This window comes from Lepidochelys kempii, chromosome 9 (genome assembly GCF_965140265.1).
Source record: "Lepidochelys kempii isolate rLepKem1 chromosome 9, rLepKem1.hap2, whole genome shotgun sequence".
In the NCBI taxonomy this organism is placed as follows: Eukaryota; Metazoa; Chordata; order Testudines; family Cheloniidae; genus Lepidochelys; species Lepidochelys kempii.
This window is the reverse complement of record NC_133264.1, coordinates 1,045,625-1,070,910: the sequence shown is the minus strand read 5'-3', so window position 1 is coordinate 1,070,910 and position 25,286 is coordinate 1,045,625. Positions and strand designations below refer to the sequence as shown.

General features: G+C 41.9%; 1 protein-coding gene across 4 annotated transcripts in view; it reads right to left on the bottom strand.

Annotated features, from left to right (window-relative positions):
- ACAP2 (ArfGAP with coiled-coil, ankyrin repeat and PH domains 2) overlaps positions 1-25,286 on the bottom strand; it is a 121,164-nt gene that overhangs the window by 37,895 nt on the left and 57,983 nt on the right. For 3 of the 4 annotated variants that reach the window (XM_073358980.1, XM_073358983.1, XM_073358984.1), the window contains 4 exons: positions 10,366-10,478; positions 6,106-6,126; positions 2,373-2,424; positions 281-381 (listed from right to left, as the gene is read on the bottom strand). In XM_073358980.1, the coding sequence (XP_073215081.1) occupies positions 281-381; positions 2,373-2,424; positions 6,106-6,126; positions 10,366-10,478 (287 nt within the window). The remainder of the gene's footprint in view (positions 1-280; positions 382-2,372; positions 2,425-6,105; positions 6,127-10,365; positions 10,479-25,286) is intronic. The other variant, XM_073358981.1, reaches the window with a different exon arrangement.

Here is a 25,286-nt window from a genome sequence, read left to right as displayed (position 1 = left end):
AGCACCAGAATGCATATTTATTACAAGTGCAAAAAGCAGACTGAATAGTCACTACGGCTGCCCAGAATATCACATGCTCCAGGTCCCAGAATTTAGAAAACAAAGTGGTTGAGATTCTTTTCCCATTGTGACCACTCCCAAAACACAGAATCATAGGATTGGAAGAGACTTCAAGAGGTCCTCTAGTCCAGAACCCTACATGGCCTTCTTAAATTCCAAGTCTGAAATGGGTATGTAAAACTTGTGTTATATATGAACTTTAAAAAAAATTACCCCTTACTTTGTTGGAGAGACCACCTCGAAGCAGAAACGTCTTTCTATGTCTTCGCAATGCTTAACTGTGCAAAGCCGCAAGTCTTCAACGACTACTGTGGGATTATCCTAGAAAAGGTAAAATGAACAAAACAAGTCAAGTTTATGGTGAGGGGAGAAACTTACTGAAGCCACTGCTAGTCCCAACTGCTTTCCAATTTTTCCATTTCATCAAAACAGACTGCATGTAATATCCATAGTAGAAGTTAAACATTAATGTGTATGAAAATGTAATACAGACTTGGGAGAACCCCCTCCTTTCCTATAAAAATTGACGGTGTGATTGACAGCTGATATTTAAACAGCACAGTGGCTCAACTGAGTACCACTGTTCTTTCTGAGAAGAAAATAATTAGCTTGCAAATCAGACAGAGGGGTCACAATTAAATGTGCCCACATTTCACTGCAAGTGCAAAATCAGACGCTAAGTTGAAGGTGCTTTAAAATTTGGGTCCATAAAAACACAAAAACTGATGCTAGTTTAAGGATTTTGTTGAAGTATAATATTTGTTATGGTGTCTACAGTGTGATCATGGTAGAATAATAATAATACTGCTCACAAAACATTATCACGAAGCTGTTAGGATTGACACACACTCCCAGACCTGACAAACCCCCAAATGGAAAAAAGAAAAAAAAAAGTTAAATCACCTAATCAGTACATTCATTCTTCCAGTCCACCCACAGGTAATCCAACCATTACCAGAGCCACCTTACACAACAGACCACACACCACACCCAGCTGCTGGCCACAAGACACTGGACTAGATGGACCTCAGTTTTGATCTACTATGGCAATTTCTAACTAACTCTGCCACCCCCACCCCACTTCTGCCCTTCTGCACACAATCCTTTATTAGACTCTTCTCCCCCAACACTAGTAACTGTGGGCGGTTTGGTGCAGAAGTTAGTTGTATGGGGAAACGGATAATTTGGTACAGGCATATTTGCTGAAGGGAATGAAGAAGGTTGGCCTCCCTGGGCTGCAGGTGGGGCAGAGTTAAGGATGCTCTGAGCGATCTGTGGTATTTGGTAGCTGTGATAATGTAAGGTGTGTGCTTGTGGGTAGAAGAAAAGAGGATATGTATATAAAGTAGCTTAATTTTTCATAGCCTTGCTTTTGTGGGTTGGGTCAGGCATCTTGTGTGTAGCAACCCCCAAGTGCTTCACAACAAAGCTTTCCATGTATTCATTTCCTATAATTTTTTTAATTAGGGGTGGGAGGTGGATAAGTAGGCAGGGAGCAGACCAGTAGGGGTAGAAATATAGCTGTTGTTGAAGCATCATAGAATACTGTGTCCAGCAGCAGCTCCACATACCTTCTCTTGTAGGATAAAATCTGACCAAAGTGTAACTCTTAACAGAGAAATTTTTATGTGGATCTGCCCACCTGCACCTCCCAATCAATCAAACAGGACTGCACGTTCCTCGCCCCAATCAGGTTTGTGTGTGCACACAAAAATTTTCAATTATAGGAAGAATATTACTTAAAAAACAAGCTACCTATTGCACCAGATTTGCCCATGTACCACAGCTCTCCCAAGTTCTATGAAAACAGACAATGTTTTTAAAAGTGGCATCAGCCAACAATGAAAAGCTAAATTTGTCACTGGCAGTTTTAACTAAAGCCCAAATTAAAAGTCTTCCTATTACAAATTTCTGAATGAAAGCGAGACAAAAACTGCACAGAAAATTCAAAGGGCATAAAAACTAATCCTATATGAAATTTAACAGCAACCAGCAGCCTACTTTGAGAGAAAAACAGGAGTTTATGCTCATTTTGGAATGCAGCCCAACCTGTGGAATCATTATCAGGAACCCCAATGATAACAATGAGCACTTACAAATCACCTATCATTCAGGGATCTCAGAGATTTACAAAGTTGATATTGCCCCATTTTATAGGCGAGAAAATTGAGACAGAGAAATTAAGTGGGTTGCTCAAGGTCATGTTGCAAATGAGTGGCAGCATCTCTCAACTTTCATCCCTCTGCTCTAATCAACAGACCACCCTAATTCCCAACAACAACATTCTTGGGTATTGGAAGTACAGTACCTACCTTAAATTTTTTCTGGTAAACAAGCTGATTATTCTGTATCGAAAACCAGCGTCTATATAAATAAGAAGACATCCAAACATTTAACTGATTTCACAGTGCTTACTGGTTGTAACAGACAAACATATCTATGGAATCACACTGAATAAAATAGTTCACAAAAGTTATGTCTCAGTAAGTGTTGACAAATTTGCACAAGGATGGGCTTTCATCAAGACAAAAGAAAAGAAATTAAGCAAGATTCACGTTAGTTAAATCATACACAAGTGCATGCACATTATCACTATGTTAGAGAAGCTATTCATTCCAAAAGTTACATATTCCAATGTATGGTCACATCTATATTTTTATGACAAGCGAAATGTTTTAAATGGTTATTTATCAAACTATTTTAGCTTGTTTACCAACAACACTTAAACTAGGGAGTGGCTGGAAGCTGAGAGGTTAGACATTCAGACTGAAATCAAGGCAGTGAGGTAATTAAGCACTGAACAATATACCAAGGGTTGTGATGGACTTTCCATTATTGGCAAATTTAAAATCAAGTTTTGATGTGATTTTAATAACTGCTTTAGTTCAAACAGGGAATTATTTCGGGGAAGTTCCATGAACTGTTATGCAGGAGGTTGGACTAGGTGATAACCGCAGTCACTTCCAGCCTTAGAATATATGAATTCCTCACTCAAATATTTTTTGAGAGAGAGAGGTTTTAGAAATAACTTATGAAGTTGCTGAAACTATTGCAGTGTGCCACCTCTTGCGATTTATTGCAAGTTTTCTAGTATTTGGTGTTTCTTAAAGCCCTAGATGCTAGAATCGAGGGGGAGGGATAGCTCAATAGTTTGAGTATTGGCCTTCTAAACCCAGGGTTGTGAGTTCAATCCTTGAGGGGGCCATTTAGGGATCTGGGGCAAAAATTGGGGATTGGTCCTGCTTTGAGCAGGGGGTGGGACTAGATGACCTCCTGAGGTCCCTTCCAACCCTGATATTCTATGATTCTAAGAGACTGCATGAGAATCAACCTTTTTTTTTTTTTTTTTTTTTTTTTAAGCTAGTTCCTAGCCCCTGCTTTTGGAGAGATAAGCTTGAAAACATGAAGCAAATTCACCCTGCAGGCTCAAATACCAGAAGGCAAATAAAAAGACTCCCAAAATTGCCAATCTTATTTTTGGGGCCCTGACTCATGGTTTTTGAATGCTTGGGGTTGGAAATACTGCTACTACTCTGGAAAAGACTCTGCATATAGGACCCTGGTCCAGAACATCTGATTCATCATCAGGCTACCATACACGAAACATGACAAATATAACTGATTAACTGCCACTCTATTTCCTTGGGATGCAACACAAAATTGGAATCACTGTAACTGGCTAAAGAGTACAGAAAAAACTAAAAAACAAAACAAAAGCAATTCAGCACTACAGTCAAAGTTGGGCATATTTGTTTAATATAAGATATAAAACACAGGCTTGTATTAAAATAAACCTTTATCAAAGTGGCTATCACAAACACACTCATACAGTATGTCACTTATTTTTGGCTGCCTGTTAAGACGAAGAACAATGTTATGTAAAGTACCCATCAAAACATTTAGTCACATATCCATGAAATTGTTTAATACTGAACTCTACTTCACTACAAATAGTAACAAAACACCCCTATTCATTCAACCACCACAAACACAAAAAATACTTAAGGAAGAACAAAGCAGGAAATAAGGTATAAAAAGAATTAGACTCATGCCAGGAATTTGTTATTGTAAAACAGTTAGTACTTAGCCTGTAGAAAGCTGAGATTTCTACCTTTTAACAATTATATTTCCAAATGTTGTAGGAATATATTTAGTTTCAAAAAGCAAGATCTCCATTTAGAAAATTATAAAGGTTAATTCTAAATGACTGAAATACTTAGATGAAATATGGAAAGGATTTTTTCAAGTTATTAACTACAGTATATTTCAGTCACTGAAATTTAAAAAGGTATCACCTTTACCATCTAAAAGGAATGTATTAATCGAGGATGTAACCCAATCATTATGTAGATTTTTAAGTAAAGAAATGGATAATTCAGCTACAAAGCAGGCTGAAAAAGGAAGATAAACTCCCACTTATTCTTTGCTTTTGTACAGACAACCAGTTAGATACATGAAAAGCAACCCCTACAAAGCAAAGTGCAGCCCTGCCACAAGAGATAACATGCAATGGAGCAAATCTCTAATAATCACTGTTAAGTGTGGTGAGTTTTATGAATGCAACACACTCCACTTGTACAGTTAACATTTAGTGAATCTCCACAGTGAATAAACTCCAATCTGGCAACCATGGTATATCTGACAGTATAAATGTACAGTATGACAACACTTCTGAAGTCTTCTCTTGGAGGTTTTCACACTGCTCTATCTACCTTTTACAAAAAGTCAAGGTAAAGAAGCCCAATGATTTAAATTTTTAGAGATGGGGAAAAAATTTCACTGAAAATGTAACCCTTTATTTGGTACAGTATATGCCATAATGAATACCTGTTAGTTTCTGGCTTTACTTTAGCCACAGGTCTATGCCAAATGGGTGAGTGACTGCGCATTAGCATTATAGCATTTTTTGAAAAGTGACAACTACAAAATACAGTGCATTAAGGTCACTAGTAGCACCACAGTGATTTCATTATTAAAGATAATCGAGATTTTTTTTGGCCCAAATTTTAGTCTATCTTAAAAGGGTTAGATCCGATGAGGGAAGTTCTCTGGTTTCTAATCCACACAGAAGGGCATGGTCCAAAGACAAATCAGACTCGCACCTTGTGCCTCTGTTCCTACATTATTTGGATGCAACGTCCCTAGTGCGTTCCTGGGATTGACTGTAAATGATTTGGAGACTAGCTGTGTTGTAAGTGCTGAGCTTTATCAACCATGTGTTTTAAATACATCACTCTATTACCTCAAAACACGGGGGGAAGAGACAGTTTGTGGGGGCCTAAAAAAAATTAGTTTTGTTCCTGCTGGCTCGCTAGTAGCACATAACTAAAACGATGCTGCTCCACAAGGCAGATATTTTGACATTAAATTCTTCTATATCATTCAAAGTTGCCGTTAAATAAAACGGCTAATTTCACTTCTTTATCCAAAAGAAAGGAAAAATAAAATCAACACTTGTCAGTTAGAAAAGAACAAAAATCAGTGGAGAGTAGTTCTTAAGCTGTCTGAAAATACGAGAGAGAAAAAAGAGCAATGAGAAAAGAAAATTTTAAAAATGACATTCGTGTCTTTACATAAAACTTAAATCAGCTTTAACAACTTTCAAGAGGGAGTCATTTTGTTTATTGTTTGACAGGCATGCAGCTGACCGAATCATCTAGGCTCAGAGAATTAAATAGAATGATCAAAAGAGAAACACTTGAAGACCCAATCCTGCTCCCACTGAAGTCAGTAGCAAAATGCCCATTGACTTTTAAATGGGAGCAAGACAGCACTTTTAACGTATATTCTGGAAAAGTCTGACAGTGGAGACTAAGTTGGGGAAGCAGGGGTGTTTTAAGCTCCTCTGACTATAAATGCATCAAACCTTCTTATCAACTTAAAAGGTGTTGAACAGCACATGTGCTGTCAATCCATGCAAAATCCTTCTGTTTTCATAAACAGACACTTTATATCCATTGCAAGTAATCAAAATGAAATGCAGGGTTAATGATGAGCTTTTACGTGCCAAAGAACATTGGGAAAGTATAAAAAGCTGGTTGGTACCTGATGTGATCTGGCTTTTTCCTGTCATGTGAAAAAATTGGGTAGGATTAAAACATAAGGGAAAGGAGGGACAGGAATGAAAATGCAAAATGAGCAAAATAAATGAAGAATTAGCATGATATGAAAACCCAGCACAAATCAAAGATAAGGCTTACAGTGCCCACAACCTGACAAACTGCACAGAATACACAGAGAGTACTACTGTATTTCCTAAGGGGTTTGTTTCCACCCACCACATTCACACCACTGATAGAGTGAAGGAATTTTTGTAAAATACTGAATTTCCAGGAACCCAAGTAATTTTCCATAGAATGCATCACACTAAGAACAGAGTGTGGTTTCACTTCCTGAACCACTGAGGTGACATGTGTGTGTATCTTTTAGTACATATATCGATAACTCCAGCAGAAATCTGCACACCCCTCTTTGCAAGCTTTCCATTGTCCAATTACTACATTTCAGCTCCCATCGCCACTGAAGTCCATCATCACGTATATGAATACCCACAGTAAGTAGTATACAAGATTTCAAAATGTTTAGCTCCTAATACTTTAAAAAGAAGGAGCACTGGGTACCACCCTCATCCCCCTCAAACACACACACACTTGCAGAGCATACAATTACACAAAATGAAAATAAAGGGAAGAACACTCAATATCACAAATAATGTTCAGAGAATATCACCCAATTGTTTTGTCTTGATTGATAAAGTTACATGACAACAATGTCACATTGTGTAGAGTTTCCATATTTGCCTAGTAATCCATCCACAAGTTTATTTATGAATCTTATATACCAAGACATGCACCATCAACAGTATTTGTCAGCTAGCACTGCACTGATCTGTTCCACACCCAATGAAAACTTACAATAGTATTTTTATTGGGAAAAGGGGCGGGGTTGCCTGTAAACAGATAATTTCCCCCCAAAGAATCCCAAAAGCTGTCAACTTCCTTTTTCTTACATTTTCATATGATGTCTTCATCAAAGGTAATATAAACTTATTTAATTAGGGCAGCATCCATTTGATAGTTACGGAAACACAATGGCAGTTTTAAAAAGACAGTCTAACGTAAAACATCTTGGAAAGTTAAGATCAAAATGTTTTTGTAAAACGTGCCATGATTTTTACTACAATGTATTTTTAGAAAATGAGTTACAAAGAACTATTTTAAAATACTGAAGAGATGTCAAAGTGCTAATTGACAGAAACTGGGTGGAACTGGCAGTTACCCTTTTTAAAATAATTTCAACTGGAAATGCAGCCTGCACTTAGCAAGAAAGAAGATCAGCACTGTAGAAGGAGACTCAGGAAAGTACATTTCAACAGCACTTTCTAGGCAAATTCTATATTTTTTCCTAAGGCTTTTTGTTGTTTTTCCCCCCATTTCATGTGTGCAGAAATCTTTTTTTAAAAAAAAAAAAAAAACACTGTGGAAGTTTCCTGCGCTTCCCTGGGTCTTGCAGTTCTCAACTTTTTCAGATGTATAAAGGCATCAGAATTCCTAAATGCTTTCTGCTTCATTTTACATTTTTATATACAGGACATTTTAAAGAAATAAACAGCACTATAGTCGTGTTATATGCGGTCAAGTGACTGGAGACATTCTAATGCAGTTTTCCTTTAATACACTGTAAACTTTAAATCTTAACTATGAGCCTCAGCCATCAGAATCCACAGAAGTTTCTAACATCTTCACCACTTACTGGCATTACTGTCATAACACCAGACAGACCTTTTTAATTAAATTAACACTGAAGTCTCTGCTTCTGTAGTAAAAAATATTCTTTTTTTTTTTTAAAAAAAGAGAAAAATAAATGAAGAATTGCACTGCAGCATCAGTACTAATCTTAAAAAAAAGCGCCACACTGAAAACCAGTCTGAACTCCTGGCAGTAATGTTAATTGTATAGCCAATAAGAGAGCGCTCTGGACTATAGCATCTGATTCCTGGCTATTTCTGGAATCTCAGGAATATGAACACAAACCAAAAGCAAATCTTTTGCCCAGAGGATTGCACAATACATGGAGAGAAGCTGGCCAGTTTGGGAATTGAAGTAACCACACACCAGAAAATAGGAGAGCAAGAGAAAAATGTTATCTTTTTTTCTTGACAGAATGCATCTCATTGTGATAAAGTGTGATGTCACTGTAATAAGTGTGTAAAACTGGTTCTTATGTCACCTTTACCTTTCATATTTCTAATTACATTTCAGTGAGATGTCCAGTTTCTATATGTAAACAATGCATTTGATCACCTCTCATTTTAGGCTTCAGAAACAGATAGGAAGTTACTGCATTTATGCCTAAGAAAGCAATGAACTAAAGTTAGAAATGTACTTGTAAATAAAAATAAAGAAAAATATATTTACAACAAATGGAAGAAAGGGGAAGTTGATAATAATGAATACAAATCCAAAGTTAGGAATTACAGAAAACTGATAAGGAAAGCTGAGGGACACAAGGAAAAATCCAGTCAGTGGTGCTAAGGACAGTAAAGGAGATGTTAAAGTATATATTAGGAACAAAGAATCCTAATAAGCGTACTGGTCCATTTCTAGGTGCCAATGGTACAATTATCAATAATAATGCACAAAATGCATAAGCATTCTATAAATATTTCTGTTCTGTATTTGGGGAAAAACATTTGATGTAATCATATCATATGATAAAACACTTTCCATTCCACTAGCAGCTCAGGAACATGTTAAATAGCAGCTAAAGTTAGACATTTTTAAAATCAGGAAGACTGGATAACCTGCATCCAATCATTTTAAAGGAGCTCGCTGAGGTGCTTGCTGGACCATCAATAAGTCTTGGAACACTGGGAAAGTTCCAGAAGAAAGCTAATGTGGTGCCAATATTTAAAGAGTTAACAGAATGACCCAAGAAATTATAAGCCTGCCTGTCTGACAATTGATAGCAGGCAAAATGACAGCATGGCTGATATAGAACATGATTAATCAAGAATTAAAGTAGGGCAATAGAATTAATGCCAGCCAGCATGACTTTTTGGAAAATAGATCCTGTCACACTAACCTGATGTTTTTAAAGATGGCATTACAAGTTCGGTTGTTAAAGGTAATAGCGTTGACGTAATATACTTAGACTTGTGGGAGGCATTTGACTTAGTACTCCACAACATTTTGATTAAAAAACTAGAAGATATAAAATTAACATGGCCCACAGCCAATTTTAAACCCATTTAATAACTGACAAGTCTTAAAATGTAGTTATAAACACAGAATCATCATCGAACAGGTGTGTTTCCAGTGGGATCCGCAGAGATTTGTTATTGGTTGAATGCTATTTAACATTTTTATTAATGACTTGGAAGACCAAACCAGCACTGATAAAGTTTGTAGATGACAAAAATTAGGGGAGTGGTAAATAATGCAGAGGACAGGTCACTGATACACAGCTATCTGGATAATTTGGTAAGCTGGGAGCAAGCAAACAATATGCATTTTAATATGACTAATTGTAAATATATGCATCTAGGAACAAAGAATGTAGGCCATACTTACAGGATGGGGCATTCTAGCTTGTGAAACAGTGACTCTGATAATCAACTGAACATTTGTTCTAGTGCAACGCTGTGACCAAATGACATTGTGCACACAATCACGAGTTTCATGCTCCACCCAAAGAGCAAGGCAAAGTTTGTGTGAAGTCACAACCCATGGGCCCAATCCAGCAAGCCAGCAGGCGCACCAATGGAGAAAAATTAGCAGGTGCTTAGCACCCACCGGCAGCCAAGCTCCCCTCCTTCTCCCCCCAGTCCCGCCCACCAGCAGCCCTACCAATCAACTCCTCCCCCTCCCTCCCAGCACCTCCTGCAGGCCAGGGAACAGTGTGCAAGAGGTGTTAGTAGGGAGGGGGAGGAGCAGGGATGGGGCAGCGGGGGAGGGGTGGAGTGGAAGTGGGGCCAGGGGTGGAGCAGGGTTTGAGCACCTCCGGGGAAAATTAGAAGCCAGCACCTGTGGCATCTATGGATTTCAATAGAAGCTCTGAGAAGAGAACTTGCAAAGATCAGGCCTTGTGCTTGCAAACAAGCAAGAAAACAAAACAAAAGAAGAAATTTCCTTGAATTCTGTACAGTCACTGCAGTAAATATAACTGGCCAAATGGTGCATCAATTTATGCCTCAGGCAACTTTGTGGAATTAATGGGTTTTCCAGGGTTATAAATCAGCCCAGAATTTAGCCTAATAATCAGCATGGTTACAAACCATAACAAGGAGAGTTTTTGAAGTCTTACCTGTTCCAAGTCTTGAAGGCATTGCTGGCTCGCTTAAAGAGATACCCTTCCATAACAATGCCATTGGCTGCATCTACATTGTATTCTAGCTTAGTATCATCACTGGAGAAATCCTGGTATTTAAAAAAAAAAAAATTTCAAATGCAGCTCAAAAACATTAATTTTAAACTGTGCAGATATTTGGCAATAGCATCATGCCTGCAATTCCTAGTGATTATTCTGCAGCTATTAGGCCCACACACAACATTAAGAAGGTTTCAGAGGAGCAGCCGGGTTAGTCTGTATTCGCAAAAAGAAAAGGAGGACTTGTGGCACCTTAGAGACTGACCAATTTATTTGAGTATTATTAGTCTCTAAGGTGCCACAAGTACTCCTTTTCTTTTTGCGAACATTAAGAAGGTGAATTTTCAGGGAAGATTAAGGCACTAGAGTCCATTTTATTTCACAAAATCTATACCCGTCATAATTGCATTACATAACAAGACATGGGGAGTTTTACCAGCCATATTTACAGATACTTGTGAAAAAGAGCAGCATTCTACAGCTCAGTAAACTGCACATCAGCAGTGGGCAAGTGGCAGAAAAGCCAAGAAACTGAAATCAAACTGAAAGGAAATATGAAAACTTCTGTAATTTCATTAAAAGCAGAGCATCCAACTGTCTAGATACAAAAGAGTGACTGAGTAACAATACCTGAACTAAGAGTATATTTTCAGAAAGTTGCAATTAAGCAGAAATTGTGGTAATCACCATGTCTTTACTGGAACGTTATATTTCACAGCAACACACTCAACTAGGGTGACCAGATGAAACGGACAAAATATTGGGACACACGGGGGAAACAAAAAAACAAAAGTAACATTAAAAAAGCGGTCGGAGTTGCCGAAGCAAAAAAAAAAAACAAAAAACCCCAAACCAACCACCAGAACGGCCAAAGCCGCAATATCGGGACAAATGGTGTCCCGACCATGCATCAGTCGGGAGGCGGGACAAAGAACTAAAAATCGGGACAGTCCCGATTTTATCGGGACGTCTGGTCACCCTACGCTCAACACTGTATATTTGTGTTTTGTACAGAGTCCCCCATCCCATGATCCTATTTCTTTTATTATCTCTCTGCTTTGATTACATCTGAATTTTACATCTGATATTTTATTAATAGGGTGAGATTTTCAAAGATGTCTAAGGGATATGAACACTATTCCCAATCAAATGAATAGTAAATAGGCATCCAAATACAGTAGATGGCTGTGAAATTCATATCCTAAACTGCCCTTTGGAATCATGACTGAACTCACAACTATGTATCAACAGATATTATTCAATAAATGTATGAGGTGGAGAAAACAGTGAGCAAAGGAAGACCATATCTGGCTAAAAGTCTGATAGGACTTCTCCTCAACCTTGCCGACAAACACAAACCTAATGGAAGTTGAACATCCAGAGCATAAAATAAATACATCACAGGGTCCAACGAAAAAAACATGGGCACTGCTGTCAATAAATATACAGCCAATGGATTTTGGAATAATAAGCACGATCCCAAAACAATTTCTGCAATGACACAAAATGCACCTTCATTTGAAAGGGAACACAATACCCAACCACTCCTTCAAAGATTTTCCCCCTCTTCTGACCAGCCTCCCTTGAGTCTTGCTTGCTTTGATATGAGGTAGCTGCTCTTCTTCCAGGAGTCAGTCACTTGTAGACCTGCAGCATCCTTATGCAGACGTTAGTTGACTTTTTGGAAAAGGAAAGATAGCTGAGTTTCATCAACCTTTTATTGGCCTCACCACTCTCTAAATGGTCTTGCATGGTTACTAAAGAGGGAGACTAGGATAGGTCCTTAAGTGAGGGTTAGGGGGTGTGGGAAAGGAAGAGAAGCAGTTGTCCATTCTCTCTGCATCTGGTTGGAGAGAAACGATTGAAGCCATTGTATATCTACACCACCGTCTCCTGACACATCTAAACAGGGCAGCTGTGTCAAAAGTCAGAGGAGAGGTTAAGTGTGGAAACACTGAGATGTAGTCTCCATCCATTGCCATAAGAAGGCTCTCTTAACTCCATTAGTGCTGGCTGTATGCCAGGTGTGGCCAAACCGCAGCTCATGAGCCACATACAGCTCTTTTACAGTTAAAGCATGGCTCGCAGAGCCCTCTGCACTCCCCCACCATTCTCCAGCTACCAGTCTAGGGGAGGGAGCTTGGGGCCTCTGCCCTGCATCAAGGTGGTGAGGCTAGGGACTTCTGCCCTGCAGGGATGGGAGGTAAATGGTGTGGGTCAGGTCTTCAGCCAGGTGTGCCCCCCAGCAAGGCACCACACAACGGGGTGGAAGCCCAAAGCTACGGCATGCGCTGCCCCACAGGGATGAAGTCCCAAGCCCCAATAGGCTCCGCCCCACGGGGCAGGTTGCATACATCTTGGGGCTCTCAAATTTCTGAAGATTATTGTATGTGAGGAACAATAAGTCTGGCCACCCTTGCTTTATGCTGTGTCCTTGTCTGGGGCCTGATTGCAAAGCATCCAGCATGGCTGCAGAGATCATACAAGGCTGGAGCTTGGCTGTCACTATTTTCTCAATGATTTTACTGCAGAATGATGCTAGAGACAGGACGATAGAAAGATTGTCTCCATCTTATATTGGCTTTTTTCAGGACTGGGTCAGCTAGTACATTCTTCAGGGAGGCTGACAGATTTACTTCTATGAAGGAGGTGCTGATCTATAAGTAGAATACATCGTCATTGTTGCTGGTTTTCATATTCCTGGAGGTGCACAGACCTGTTCTTGGGTGGAGAGTTCAAATCTTCCTAAGAAATTCTAGATCTTCATTGCATGTAACAGGCTGAAGTCTGCCATGGATTTACATGCACACAGAGTGACATTATATACATATATACACTGTGAAACCTTAGGTCATGGCCCAAAGGACAAGAAATACATTTAGAACTTGGTTACATGGGCAAACTCAGGAAACAAACTGAATTCACTTTCAGAGTAGTTTAAACTGCATGAAACCACTGCGTGGTCATGCTTATTCAGATTTAAAGTGACCTGAATTCAGTATTATCTTAATTCACGTTGTAAACGAATTGAAATAAATTGAGGGCTTTTCTACTATAACATTTAGCTCATGGCAAGCTGGGATTTGAATCTACCCTACAGAGCAGGGCTATGTAGACAAACCCTAAGTTTAACCAGTCCTTCATCACATTGGGGGCAGTTCATTGCTGAGGGTGAGAATGACAAACTTGCACAGAGACTTTTCACAAAGAGCAAGGTGGCCAGACTATACTAATTTTTAGCAGTAGCTAAATTAATGAGGGACGCCCATTTAATTCTCTGATTTGAGCTTTGCTCCATAGGGGCTCATCTACCAACACTTTCTGTATTGCTTATAACTATATCAGATATGAGTGTCGTTAGAGCAATACAACCTTCTAGTATGGAGACAGTTATATCGGTATAAAGATGCTTGTTGAAGCATAGCTTATTCATGGAAATGTGGAGGAAGAAGCTTTACTTCCATAAGGCATCTTTATGCTGGTATACCTGTGTCCTCACTACGGGTTGTACTGATTTAGCTATTTTGGTGTGTGTGTCTGTGTGCGCGTGCACGGGGGTGGGGTGGGTTCTTGCCCTTAACTGAAATAGTTGAATGGACACAAAAACTGTGTCATGACCAGACCTAGGGTAGAAGGAAAAGGAGGCAGCAGCAAAGACAGCATAATCTGCTCCCACTGATGAGCCTCATACCCTACTAATAGGATTCTAAAAAGATCCCAAAGGGAACATTGCTCTGCCCCTGTGATTGGAAGAAAGTGGTAACCCAGAAGGGCACGGTTACAACTGTTAATTTAGGCCTTTTATGAATGGATGCAGGCAATAAAGACAGCAGGTGCCTGGGCCCAGGACAGTACATTATTCAATAAAATGGCCGAAGAGCTTACACACAGAATATTCTCAGCTATTCCCAATTTATTTTAATAGGTAACTATATCATGATCAGAATATTGGTTAATAATTCAGAATCTGATAGTAGGCACTCACTATAAAAGTGAAAACTACTCTTTGAATTTTAGCAGTAACGAGCTATTGTATGGGCGTATATGTTAAAAAACACAAACAAAGCAGTTATAACCCGATGCTCATAAAACCCAGAATTCAGACATGCATACTTTTCTTTAGTCCTCAACACTTCATAAACCTTAATACTCTGATACCTGGTCCCCAATTCAGAAGATGCTAAATATTAAAAAGATTTCATATAAAAATGCACACTCAATATAAATATTATAGTACCATTTTAGTATAATGTAAGAATTCATATATAACATACAAACATTTTAAAATATAAGTGTTTTACAAAGTATTTTCAGGGTTTCTTTTTCCATACTGTAACCTTTTCAAAAGGGCTAAAATTTGCTGAGTTAACGTTCTTCTTACAAAATGTAATTAAGTTAATAAATGTTTTAATTTCGCTCAAACTTACCAACTCCCAAACATAATGAAACCTGCTAAAGATTTGCATCTTACTGTCCTTAATGATTTCTGTGATTTGTCGTCTGAGGAAAAAAGGTAGATTTCCTGGATTCTTTCTGCCCAACCAAGAGTGCCATGCAGTCATCACATTCTCCTCTAGGTTCGCAAAGTTGTTTGACATTGCAATTGTTTTGTAAAAAGAAACGTGATCCATTAGTTGCTTTCTTTGTAGCCTTGCGTGAATGATCCAAGTGCTCTCTCATTATGCAGCTCCTGCTTCAATTCACATTGACTGAAATCATGACTTTCTCTTAAGGCCTGGACAATACTGCTGATGTTAGCTCAACTGACTTGCAACCTTACATGGTACATTAAGACTTGAGAGTAGGTGCAGACAGTAGTTTCATACTTTCCTAACTACATGCAGTACACAACTGACTAAGTATTTTTAATGTTTGTTCTTCCCAGCAGATCATTTACATATGAGTCAAAGATCAAACTGCAAGAGAAAGCCAAAACCAATTAAAGGCCTCCAACTGCTCTATCCATGGTAGTTTACTGGTGGAGTTTTTTTTTTTTGTTTTTTTGTTTTTGGGGGGGAGAGGGGGGATTTTCTATAACAGCAACAGAGTAGTTGTTGAAAAAGAAACTGGCAGAGTATCATCTTTAGCGTCTTTGTATTTCATAATATAAACAAGAGGGGCAAAGCAGTCATATTATTGTAATGTATTTTTATCCTGACAAATGGAAAAAAGTTTAATGAATCACAAAAATAATCAGAGGGGGAAAAAAAAAAAAAATACTTCCAGCTCTTTCCAGAGAGCTCTATAGGAAATAAACCCACTCATTTCACATGATTTAGAATTTTATATTCCTTAAGCATAAACATATTTGCTAAAGACTGAATTTATTTGCAAATTTATTTACATTTAAAAACAGAAATTATGTTTCCACTAGCCAGCACAGACAAAACTGAAGTGCTACAACATTAGATTTCTAATTCAAACTATATTTTCTATTTTGGTATTCATTCATTTCTCAAGATTTGCCATTTACTGGGGGAGGGTCACGTAGAGGAAATGAGCCAGACAAACAATTGAAATGTATAGTATGGTCTTCTACTTTTTCATATCTTTGAAAGCAGGGATCCCCCTTTAGTAAAGCTACCCCAAGGCAACTTTAACATGTGCAACCAACACTAATTTAGTAAGTCACACACCTAATTGCTGACTTTGTGGGTGCTCTGGGCTCAAGCACCCACAGAAAAAAAATGTGGGTGCTCAGCACCACCAGCATCGGCTGTTGGGCGGCTGGGGGCAGCCGATCAGCTGTTGGGTGGCTGGAGGCAGTGCTTGAGGGCATGCAGAGAAAAACGAGCAGTGGGGGTCTCGGGGGAGGGTTTGGAGCAGAGGCAAGAAGAGGCGGAGTGATGGCGGAGCAGGGGTGGGAAGAGGCTGTGCAAGGGCAGGGCCTCAGGGGAAGGGGTGGAGCAGAGCACCCCCAGGAAAAAATTTTAAAAAGTCAGCGCCTATGCAACATCGCAGTACGTCTTACTAAATCTGACAGTGTTACATAAGAGCCATAATGTCTCAGAAATGCTTGAAAAACACCACCAATATTCTGGACATATAGGATTTTAAAACTTGCTATGCGACATGTATTTTTTCCACTTTTATCATAAGATAATTTTCTTGCGGCTATTGCATATAATCCTATTCTTTAGCAACTGCAGTTCTAGAGCCTTGCAATAGCCAAAATTAGTGATTGGTTATAAGTTCTTCATTAAAGTCTATAGAAAAGATGGTTAAACTCATTTTGCCAGACTCTGAAGGCACTCAATGTTCAAAAGTTGGGTTTGTATTTTGCTTAAGTGATACTGTCAAAAAAGGAGCAGAGAAAAAAATTCAATGAAAAATAGGGTGGAAAATGGGGCAGGTTGAATGAACATCAAATACAAAGAGCGCGACAAAAACAGAGATGACTGGAGAGGAAATCTTAATGAAAAATAAATACAGCATACCCAGTATTTAGGATATCCATTGTGCAAATCCAGCTTTTGAGAGGGGAATCATCTATTCCCCTCATACAGTGCCAGCATCACAGAAAGGTATCTTTGGTTTTGAAACTGAATCACCATTAGAAAAAAAAAGCCAACAAACTTGAGATATTTTAGTAAAACCTGAAATAGTTTGAGTAGTTAGCAGAAGCTGGGAAAACACAAGGTTGTTTCATCCCTATTTTAGGGCCAGGAAGTAACTCTTATTTTTCCAACAGCAGTTCTGTTTTAGGTGGACGAGAGGGATCATTCTCCCTTCAGGAGCAAAGGGCCAAAATGTGCACGTGCTTCAGCAACAGCAGTGAAGGAATCCACTCCTGATTTATAGACATGGCAGCATCTGGCTCCTCATCTTGGCTGAAGGAGACTGCCCTGGTCTACACTACGAGTTTAAGTCGAGTTTAGCAGCGTTCAATCAATTTAACCCTGCACCCGTCCACATGACGAAGCCATTTACTTCAACTTAAAGGGCTCTTAAAACAGATTTCTGTACTCCTCTCCCGACGAGGGGATTAGCGCTGAAATCGACCTTGCCGGGTTGAAATTGGGGTAGTGTGGTCGCAATTCGACGTTATTGGCCTCTGGAAGCTATCCCAGAGTGCTTGATTGTGACCGCTCTGGACAGCGCTCTCAACTCAGATGCACTGGCCAGGTAGACAGGAAAAGGCCTGCGAACTTTTGAATCTTATTTCCTGTTTGGCCAGCATAGTGACCTGCGGGTGAGTGCAGATCTCATCAGCACAGGTGACCACGCAGTCTCAGAATCGCAAAAGAGCTCCAGCATGGACCGAATGGGAGGTACTGGATCTGATCGCTGTATGGGGAGACGAATTTGTGCTATCAGAACTCCGTTCCAAAAGACGAAATGCCCAAGCATTTGAAAAAAATCTCCAAGAACATGAAGGACAGAGGCTATAACAGGGACCCGCAGCAGTGCCATGTGAAACTTGAGCTCAGGCAAGCCTACCAAAAAAAAGAGGCAAACAGCCACTCAGGGTCAGAGCCCCAGACATGCCACTTCTGTGATGAGCTGCATGCCATTCTAGGGAGTGCAGCCACCACTACCCCACCCGTGCTTTCACTCCGTCAATGGATTATCACGCAACAGGGATGCGCATTTTGGGGACGAGGAAGATGAGGAGGAGGCGGCGGCTGAAGATAGTGCACAGCAAGCAAGCGGAGAAACCATTAGTTGGCCCCTCCTTTTAAATTGCCAACCCATTTTAAATAGCCAACCCAACGGCTGTTTGGTATGGGAAATGCGGGCGCTGCTGTTTGAAACCATTGCCACGTTATGAAGGTTAAAGAAGCCAAAAGACCGTGGCTTACCATGGCTGCCTGCAAGCCCAATTCTGTTGCCCACCAGCCCTGCGTGTGTGATCTCTCACACCAAACCGGCAGACCCTCAATATAAGAGGCAAAATGCGATCTTGTACCAAATGCACATGTGCTATATAATATTAAACAGCAAGGTTCACCCTGAAAGAGTCTACCCATTATTCTCTAAAATGTGTCTAACTACTACTCTCCCTTTTTTCCTCCTGCAGCTGCAAATGTTTCAACACTCACAACATCATCTCCTTCCCAGAGAATAGCGAAGATTAGAAGGCGAAAAAAAAACGCACTTGTGATGAAATGTTCTCTGAGCTCATGCAGTCTTCCTGCACTAAAAGAGCCCAGCAGAATGCGTGTAGACAGACAATATTAGAGTCCATGAGAGCACAATATGAACACAAGGACAGGTGGCAGGTTGAAGATGATAGGTGGCGTCAGCTTGCTGACAGAAGGCAGGAGCCAATGCTGAGGCTACTGGAGGATCAAACTGATATGCTCCGGCATATGGTTGAAGTGCAGGAAAGGCAGCATCAGCACAGACCGCCGCTACAGCTCCTTTGTAACCAACCGCCTCCTCCCCAAGTTCCATAGCCGCCTCACCCAGACACCCAAGAATGCGGTGGGAGAGCCTCCGGTCACCCAACCACTCCACCCCAGAGGACTGCCCAAGCAACAGAAAGCTGGCATTCAATAAGTTTTGAAGTGCAGCGTGGCCTTGTCCTTCCCTCCTGACCCATCCCTCCTGGGCTACCTTAGCAGTTATCCCCATATTTGTGTGAATAAATAAATAAAGAATGCATGAATTTGAAGCAACAATGACTTTACTGCCTCTGCAAGTGGTGATTCAAGGGGGAAGGAGAGGGTGGTTAGCTTACAGGGAAGAAGGTTTTCATCAAGGAGAAACAAAGAACTTTCACACCGTAGCCTGGCCAGTCATGAAACTGGTTTTCAAAGCTTCTCTGATGCGCACCGCACCCTCCTGTACTCTAACCGCCCTGGTGTCTGGCTGTGCGTAATCAGCAGCCAGGCGATTTGCCTCAACCTCCCACCCCACCATAAACGTCTCCCCCTTACTCTCACAGATATTGTGGAGCACACAGCAAGCAGTAATAACAGTGGGAATACTGGTTTTGCTGAGGTCTAACCTAGTCAGTAAACTGCGCCAGCGCGCTTTTAAACGTCCAAATGCACATTCTACCACCATTCTGCACTTGCTCAGCCTGTAGTTGAACAGCTCCTGACTGCTGTCCAGGCTGCCTGTGTACAGCTTCATGAGCCATGGCATTAAAGGGTAGGGTGGGTCCCCAAGGATAACTAAGCACTAAGAATGCATTTGTTACTTATTTCTGGGGGGAAGAGTTACACTGTGGTAAGGAAAGGAGTACTTGTGGCACCTTAGAGACTAACAAATTTGTTTAAGCATAAGTTTTCGTGAGCTACAGCTCACTTCAGTAGTAAGGATAACTGCAGGCATTTCAACATCCCCAACAGTTATTTTCTGGTCTGGGAAGAAAGTCCTTGCTGCAGCTGTTGAAACAGACCAGAGTTCCTGAAGATGTGAGCGTCATGTACCTTTCCCGGCCATCCCACGTTGATGTTGGTGAAACGTCCCTTGTGATCCACCAATGCTTGAAGCACCATTGAAAAGTACCCCTTGCGGTTTACGTATTCGCTGCCTTGGTGCTCCGGTGCCAAGATAGGGATATGGGTTCCATCTATCGCCCCACTAGTTAGGGAATCCCATTGCAGCAAAGCCATCCACTATGACCTGCACATTTCCCAGAGTCACTACCCTTGGCAGCAGCAGCTCAGTGATTGCGTTGGCTACTTGGATCACAGCAGCCCCCACAGAAGGTTTGCCCACTCCAAATTGATTCCCAACTAACGGGTAGCTGTCTGGCATTGCAAGCTTCCACAGGGCTATCAGCACTCACTTGTGAACTGTGTGGGCTGCTCTCATCTTGGTATTCCGGCACTTCAGGGCAGGGGAAAGCAAGTCAAAGTTCCCTGAAAGTTCCCTTATGGATGCGAAAGTTTCGCAGCCATTGGGAATTGTCCCACACCTGCAACACTATGCGGTCCCATCAGTCTGTGCTTCTTTCCCGGGCCCAGAATCGGCGTTCCACGGCATGAACCTGCCCCATTACCACCATCGTCGTCTCCTGGGTGCTTGCCAGCAGACAGTGCAGTACAACTGCTAGCTGTCATCGTCTCCTGGGTGCTTGCAGTGCTGCTGGCCGGGAGAGCAGCCTGAAGCAGAATGGTCCACTCAAGGATTGAACTCACAACCCTGAGTTTAGAAGGCCAATGCTCAAACCACTGAGCTATCCCTCTGCCAATATTCCAGGCAGGACTGAATCTCCATTAGACAAAACTTGGAGAATGACCTGAGTCACTCCCATTTATGTCCAGGCGCCCCTGACAGATCTCACTGAGGTCTGCCAGGAGCACCCATGTCTGCCCAGGCACCCCAACCGCCCTCACCGAGGCCAGCCAAGAGCACCCAGGAGACGACGAGGATGGCTACCAGTCGTAATGCACCATCCACTGCCACAAGGCAATGAGCTGCTGCTGCTGTGTAGCAATGCAGTCCTGGGTCTGCCAACACCCAGGAGATGTACGGTGACAGTGAGCTGAGCAGGCTCCATGCTCGCCATAGTATGGCATCTGCACGGGTAAGCCAGGAAAGAAGGCACAAAACAATTGTCTGCCATTGCTTTAACTGGGGAGGGGGGGTGGGGGGGGCCTCACGACACGTACCCAGAACCACCCATGACAATGTTTTTTTGCCCCATCAGGCATTGGGACCTCAACACAGAATTCCAATGGGCAGCGGAGACGGCAGGAACTGTGGGATAGCTACCCACAGTGCAATGCTCCAGAAGTCGACGCTAGCCTCGGTACTGTGGAAGCACTCCGCCGACTTAAATGGTCTTAAGTGGGGACACACAATCGACTGTATAAAATCAATTTCTAAAAAGATCAACCTCTATAAATTCGACCTAATTTTGTAGTGTAGACACAGCCTGTGCTATGATACTTTGCTCATCCACCTCCCCTCACTCCAGCTCCCTCCTGACCATTACTCTAAGTTTATTCTTTCATGTAAAAAGTGTGTTTGAATACAATGAAAAACATACTTTGAATACAGTAAAAACATATTTTACCGTATTATTGCTGTGTTCACAGCATCATATAAGCTATGTTACAAAACAAAAAGTCATTATAGCCTTGAGAGAAAGGGATTAATGTAGTGAGTCCAAAGTTATTTAATTACACAACAGTTGTTGCTGCAACACACGGCTGCATCAGACTAAGAAAACAAGAAATCTGGCAGTCTCACATTAGACTGACAATACTATTCGCTGAAGGCTGCCTATCCTCTTTTGGCAGCTAAAATACTTGTTTTTCCGTCTGTAAATTTATAGCAGAAAGGGTCCTAGAATTCACCTGGTGTTGCCATCTTATTCCACCAACCACCATGTACCTGAGCAAATATGAGATAAAAGTTCATTTATTCTATTTTTATACATATGGATTGCTTCTAGCATCCTTGCAGTATGTGCATGAACCTGACAGACATAAATTAAACCATAACAAATGGAGGTCATCTTACCTACAGAAAAACCAGACTACCCAGCACATCTAACCCAGCCCCACCACTTTTACACCAACCTCTCAGGAAAAGCGAAAATTAAAAAATACACTTTTCAGCACACTGAACATCAACTTGAGAAATGAGTTATTAATTAGGATTACTATATACACAAGTCCTGTCCCTGAAAAGCTTGCCATCTACACAAAATCCGGTTATTGACCTTCCATAACTGCTGTTCTTTGAGATATGGTGCTCTTGTCCATTCCACATTAGGTGTGTGCACATTGTGTGCACCACTGCCGGAGATTTTTCCCTCAGTGACCAGAGGGGTAAAAGCGTGGGTTGGGGAATGGACATGAGCAATGCATATCTAAGAACAAAAGGTCAGTAACCATTTTTTCTTCGAGTGCTTTCTCATGTCCATTCCACATTAGGTGACTCACAAGCAGTACCCAAGAAGGTCGGCTCTGAGTTCACGGACATGCGTACTTCAACACTGCTCTCCCAAACCTGGCGTCATCTCAAGCCTGCTGGGTGATGGCGTAGGGGGATGAGAAAGTATGCACTGATGACCAGATTGCAGCACTGAAGACGTCTTGGATTGGAACATGGGCCAGAAACGCTGCTGAAGAAGCCTGAGCTCTTGTGGAATGAATGGTCAAGATGGCAGGCGGCGGAACATTCGCCTGCTCATAGTGTACCCAAATGCAGGAGATTATCCAGGATGAGATTCTCTTGACTGAAACTGGTTGTCCTTTCATCCTCTCTGCTATTGCCACAAAGAGTTGTATGGATCTGCAAAACAATTTAGCCCTCTCGATGTAGAAAGCAAGGGCACGACTAACATCCCATGAGTGAAGTTGTCGCTCTTCTGAATTCTTGTGCAGCTTTGGGAAGACGACTGGCAGGAAAATGGCTTGGTTGCCTTGGAACTGCGAGACCACCTTTGGCAGGAGGGCCATATGGGGGGGGGGGGGACAGTTGAACCTTGCCCTTCAAGACCACCACGTACAGTGGTTCTGACATAAGGGCCCTGATTTCAGAGACCTTTCTGGCTGAGGTCATCGCTATCAGGAAGGTGACCTTCCAGGAGAGAAACAGCAGAGGACATGATACTAGCCGCTCAAAAGGACCAAGTTCAAATCCCACATGGGAATCAGTTCACAAACCTGACAGTAAAGTCTCTCTAACCCCTTAAAGTGGATTGTCATCTTGTGAAAGAAAAATGACCTTCCCCCCCACTGACAGATGGAAGGCTGAGACTGCTGCTAGGTGTGACAGATGTGAATGCCAGACCTCCTTGTTTAAGGTGGAGCAAGCAGTCCAAAATGGATTGAAGAGAAGACTGAGTCAGAAAGGCCTCGTCGGGACAACCATATCAAAAAAGTGCTTCCACTTAGCGAGGTAGGTTGCTCTAGTGGACAGCTCCCTACTATCCAGCAAGACCTGTCAAACTTGTTCCAAACAGGTTTGCTCCTCCAGGTTCAGTCATGGAGCTTCCATACAGTCAGGTAAAGGGACACGAGGTTCAGGTGGAGTAAACAGCCATTGTCTTACAGCCGCGTAGCCAGGGTCAGGTCTAGGCGGAGTGGAAGTAGTAGCGCTATGGATAAGTCTAACAGCATGCCGAACCAGTCTTGGCATGACTGCACTATGACTATAAGAATAGCTCTTGCCTTGCCCCGCTTGATTTTTAGAAGGACCTTGTGTACCAGAGAAACTGAGGAAATGCATAGAACAGAAGCTCTGTTCCTGGAAACACAGGCAGGAATGTCTGTGAGGGGAGGGCTCCTGCCTCATACTGGGAATGAGGGGCGATCAACAGGTTATCTCAAGTGCTTATATACAAATGCACAAAGCCTTGGTAACAAGCAGGGAGAACTGGAGGTCCTGGTGATGTCAAAGAACTATGACGTGATTGGAATAACAGAGACTTGGTGGGATAACTCACATGACTGGAGTACTGTCATGGATGGTTATAAACTGTTCAGGAAGGACAGGCAGGGCAGAAAAGGTGGGGGAGTAGCACTGTATGTAAGGGAGCAGTATGACTGCTCAGAGCTCCGGTACGAAACTGTAGAAAAACCTGAGTGTGTCCGGATTAAGTTTAGAAGTGTGTGCAACAAGAGTGATGTAGTGGTGGGAGTCTGCTATAGACCACCAGACCAGGGGGATGAGGTAGATGAGGCTTTCTTCCGGCAGCTCACGGAAGCTACTAGATCGCATGCCCTGATTCTCATGGGTGACTTTAATTTTCCTGATATCTGCTGGGAGAGCAATACAGCGGTGCATAGACAATCCAGGAAGTTTTTGGAAAGCGTAGGGGACAATCTCCTGGTGCAAGTGCTAGAGGAGCCAACTAGGGGGGGGCGCTTTTCTTGACCTGCTGCTCACAAACCGGGTAGAATTAGTGGGCGAAGCAAAAGTGGATGGGAATCTGGGAGGCAGTGACCATGAGTTGGTTGAGTTCAGGATCCTGACGCAGGGAACAAAGGTAAGCAGCAGGATACGGACCCTGGACTTCAGGAAAGCAGACTTCGACTTCCTCAGGGAACGGATGGCCAGGATCCCCTGGCGGACTAACTTGAAGGGGAAAGGAGTCCAGGAGACCTGGCTGTATTTCAAGGAACCCCTGTTGAGGTTACAGGGACAAACCATCCCGATGAGTCGAAAGAATAGTAAATATGGCAGGCGACCAGCTTGGCTTAATGGTGAAATCCTAGCGGATCTTAAACATAAAAAAGAAGCTTACAAGAAGTGGAAGGTTGGACATATGACCAGGGAAGAGTATAAAAATATTCCTCGGGCATGTAGGAATGATATCAGGAGGGCCAAATCGCACCTGGAGCTGCAGCTAGCAAGAGATGTCAAGAGTAACAAGAAGGGTTTCTTCAGGTATGTTGGCAACAAGAAGAAAGCCAAGGAAAGTGTGGGCCCCTTACTGAATGAGGGAGGCAACCTAGTGACAGAGGATGTGGAAAAAGCTAATGTACTCAATGCTCTTTTTGCCTCTGTCTTCACGAACAAGGTCAGCTCCCAGACTGCTGCGCTGGGCATCACAAAATGGGGAAGAGATGGCCAGCCCTCTGTGGAGATAGAGGTGGTTAGGGACTATTTAGAAAAGCTGGACGTGCACAAGTCCATGGGGCCGGACGAGTTGCATCCGAGAGTGCTGAAGGAATTGGTGGCTGTGATTGCAGAGCCATTGGCCATTATCTTTGAAAACTCGTGGCGAACGGGAGAAGTCCCGGATGACTGGAAAAAGGCTAATGTAGTGCCAATCTTTAAAAAAGGGAAGAAGGAGGATCCAGGGAACTACAGGCCAGTCAGCCTCACCTCAGTCCCTGAAAAAATCATGGAGCAGGTCCTCAAAGAATCAATCCTGAAGCACTTGCATGAGAGGAAAGTGATCAGGAACAGCCAGCATGGATTCACCAAGGGAAGGTCATGCC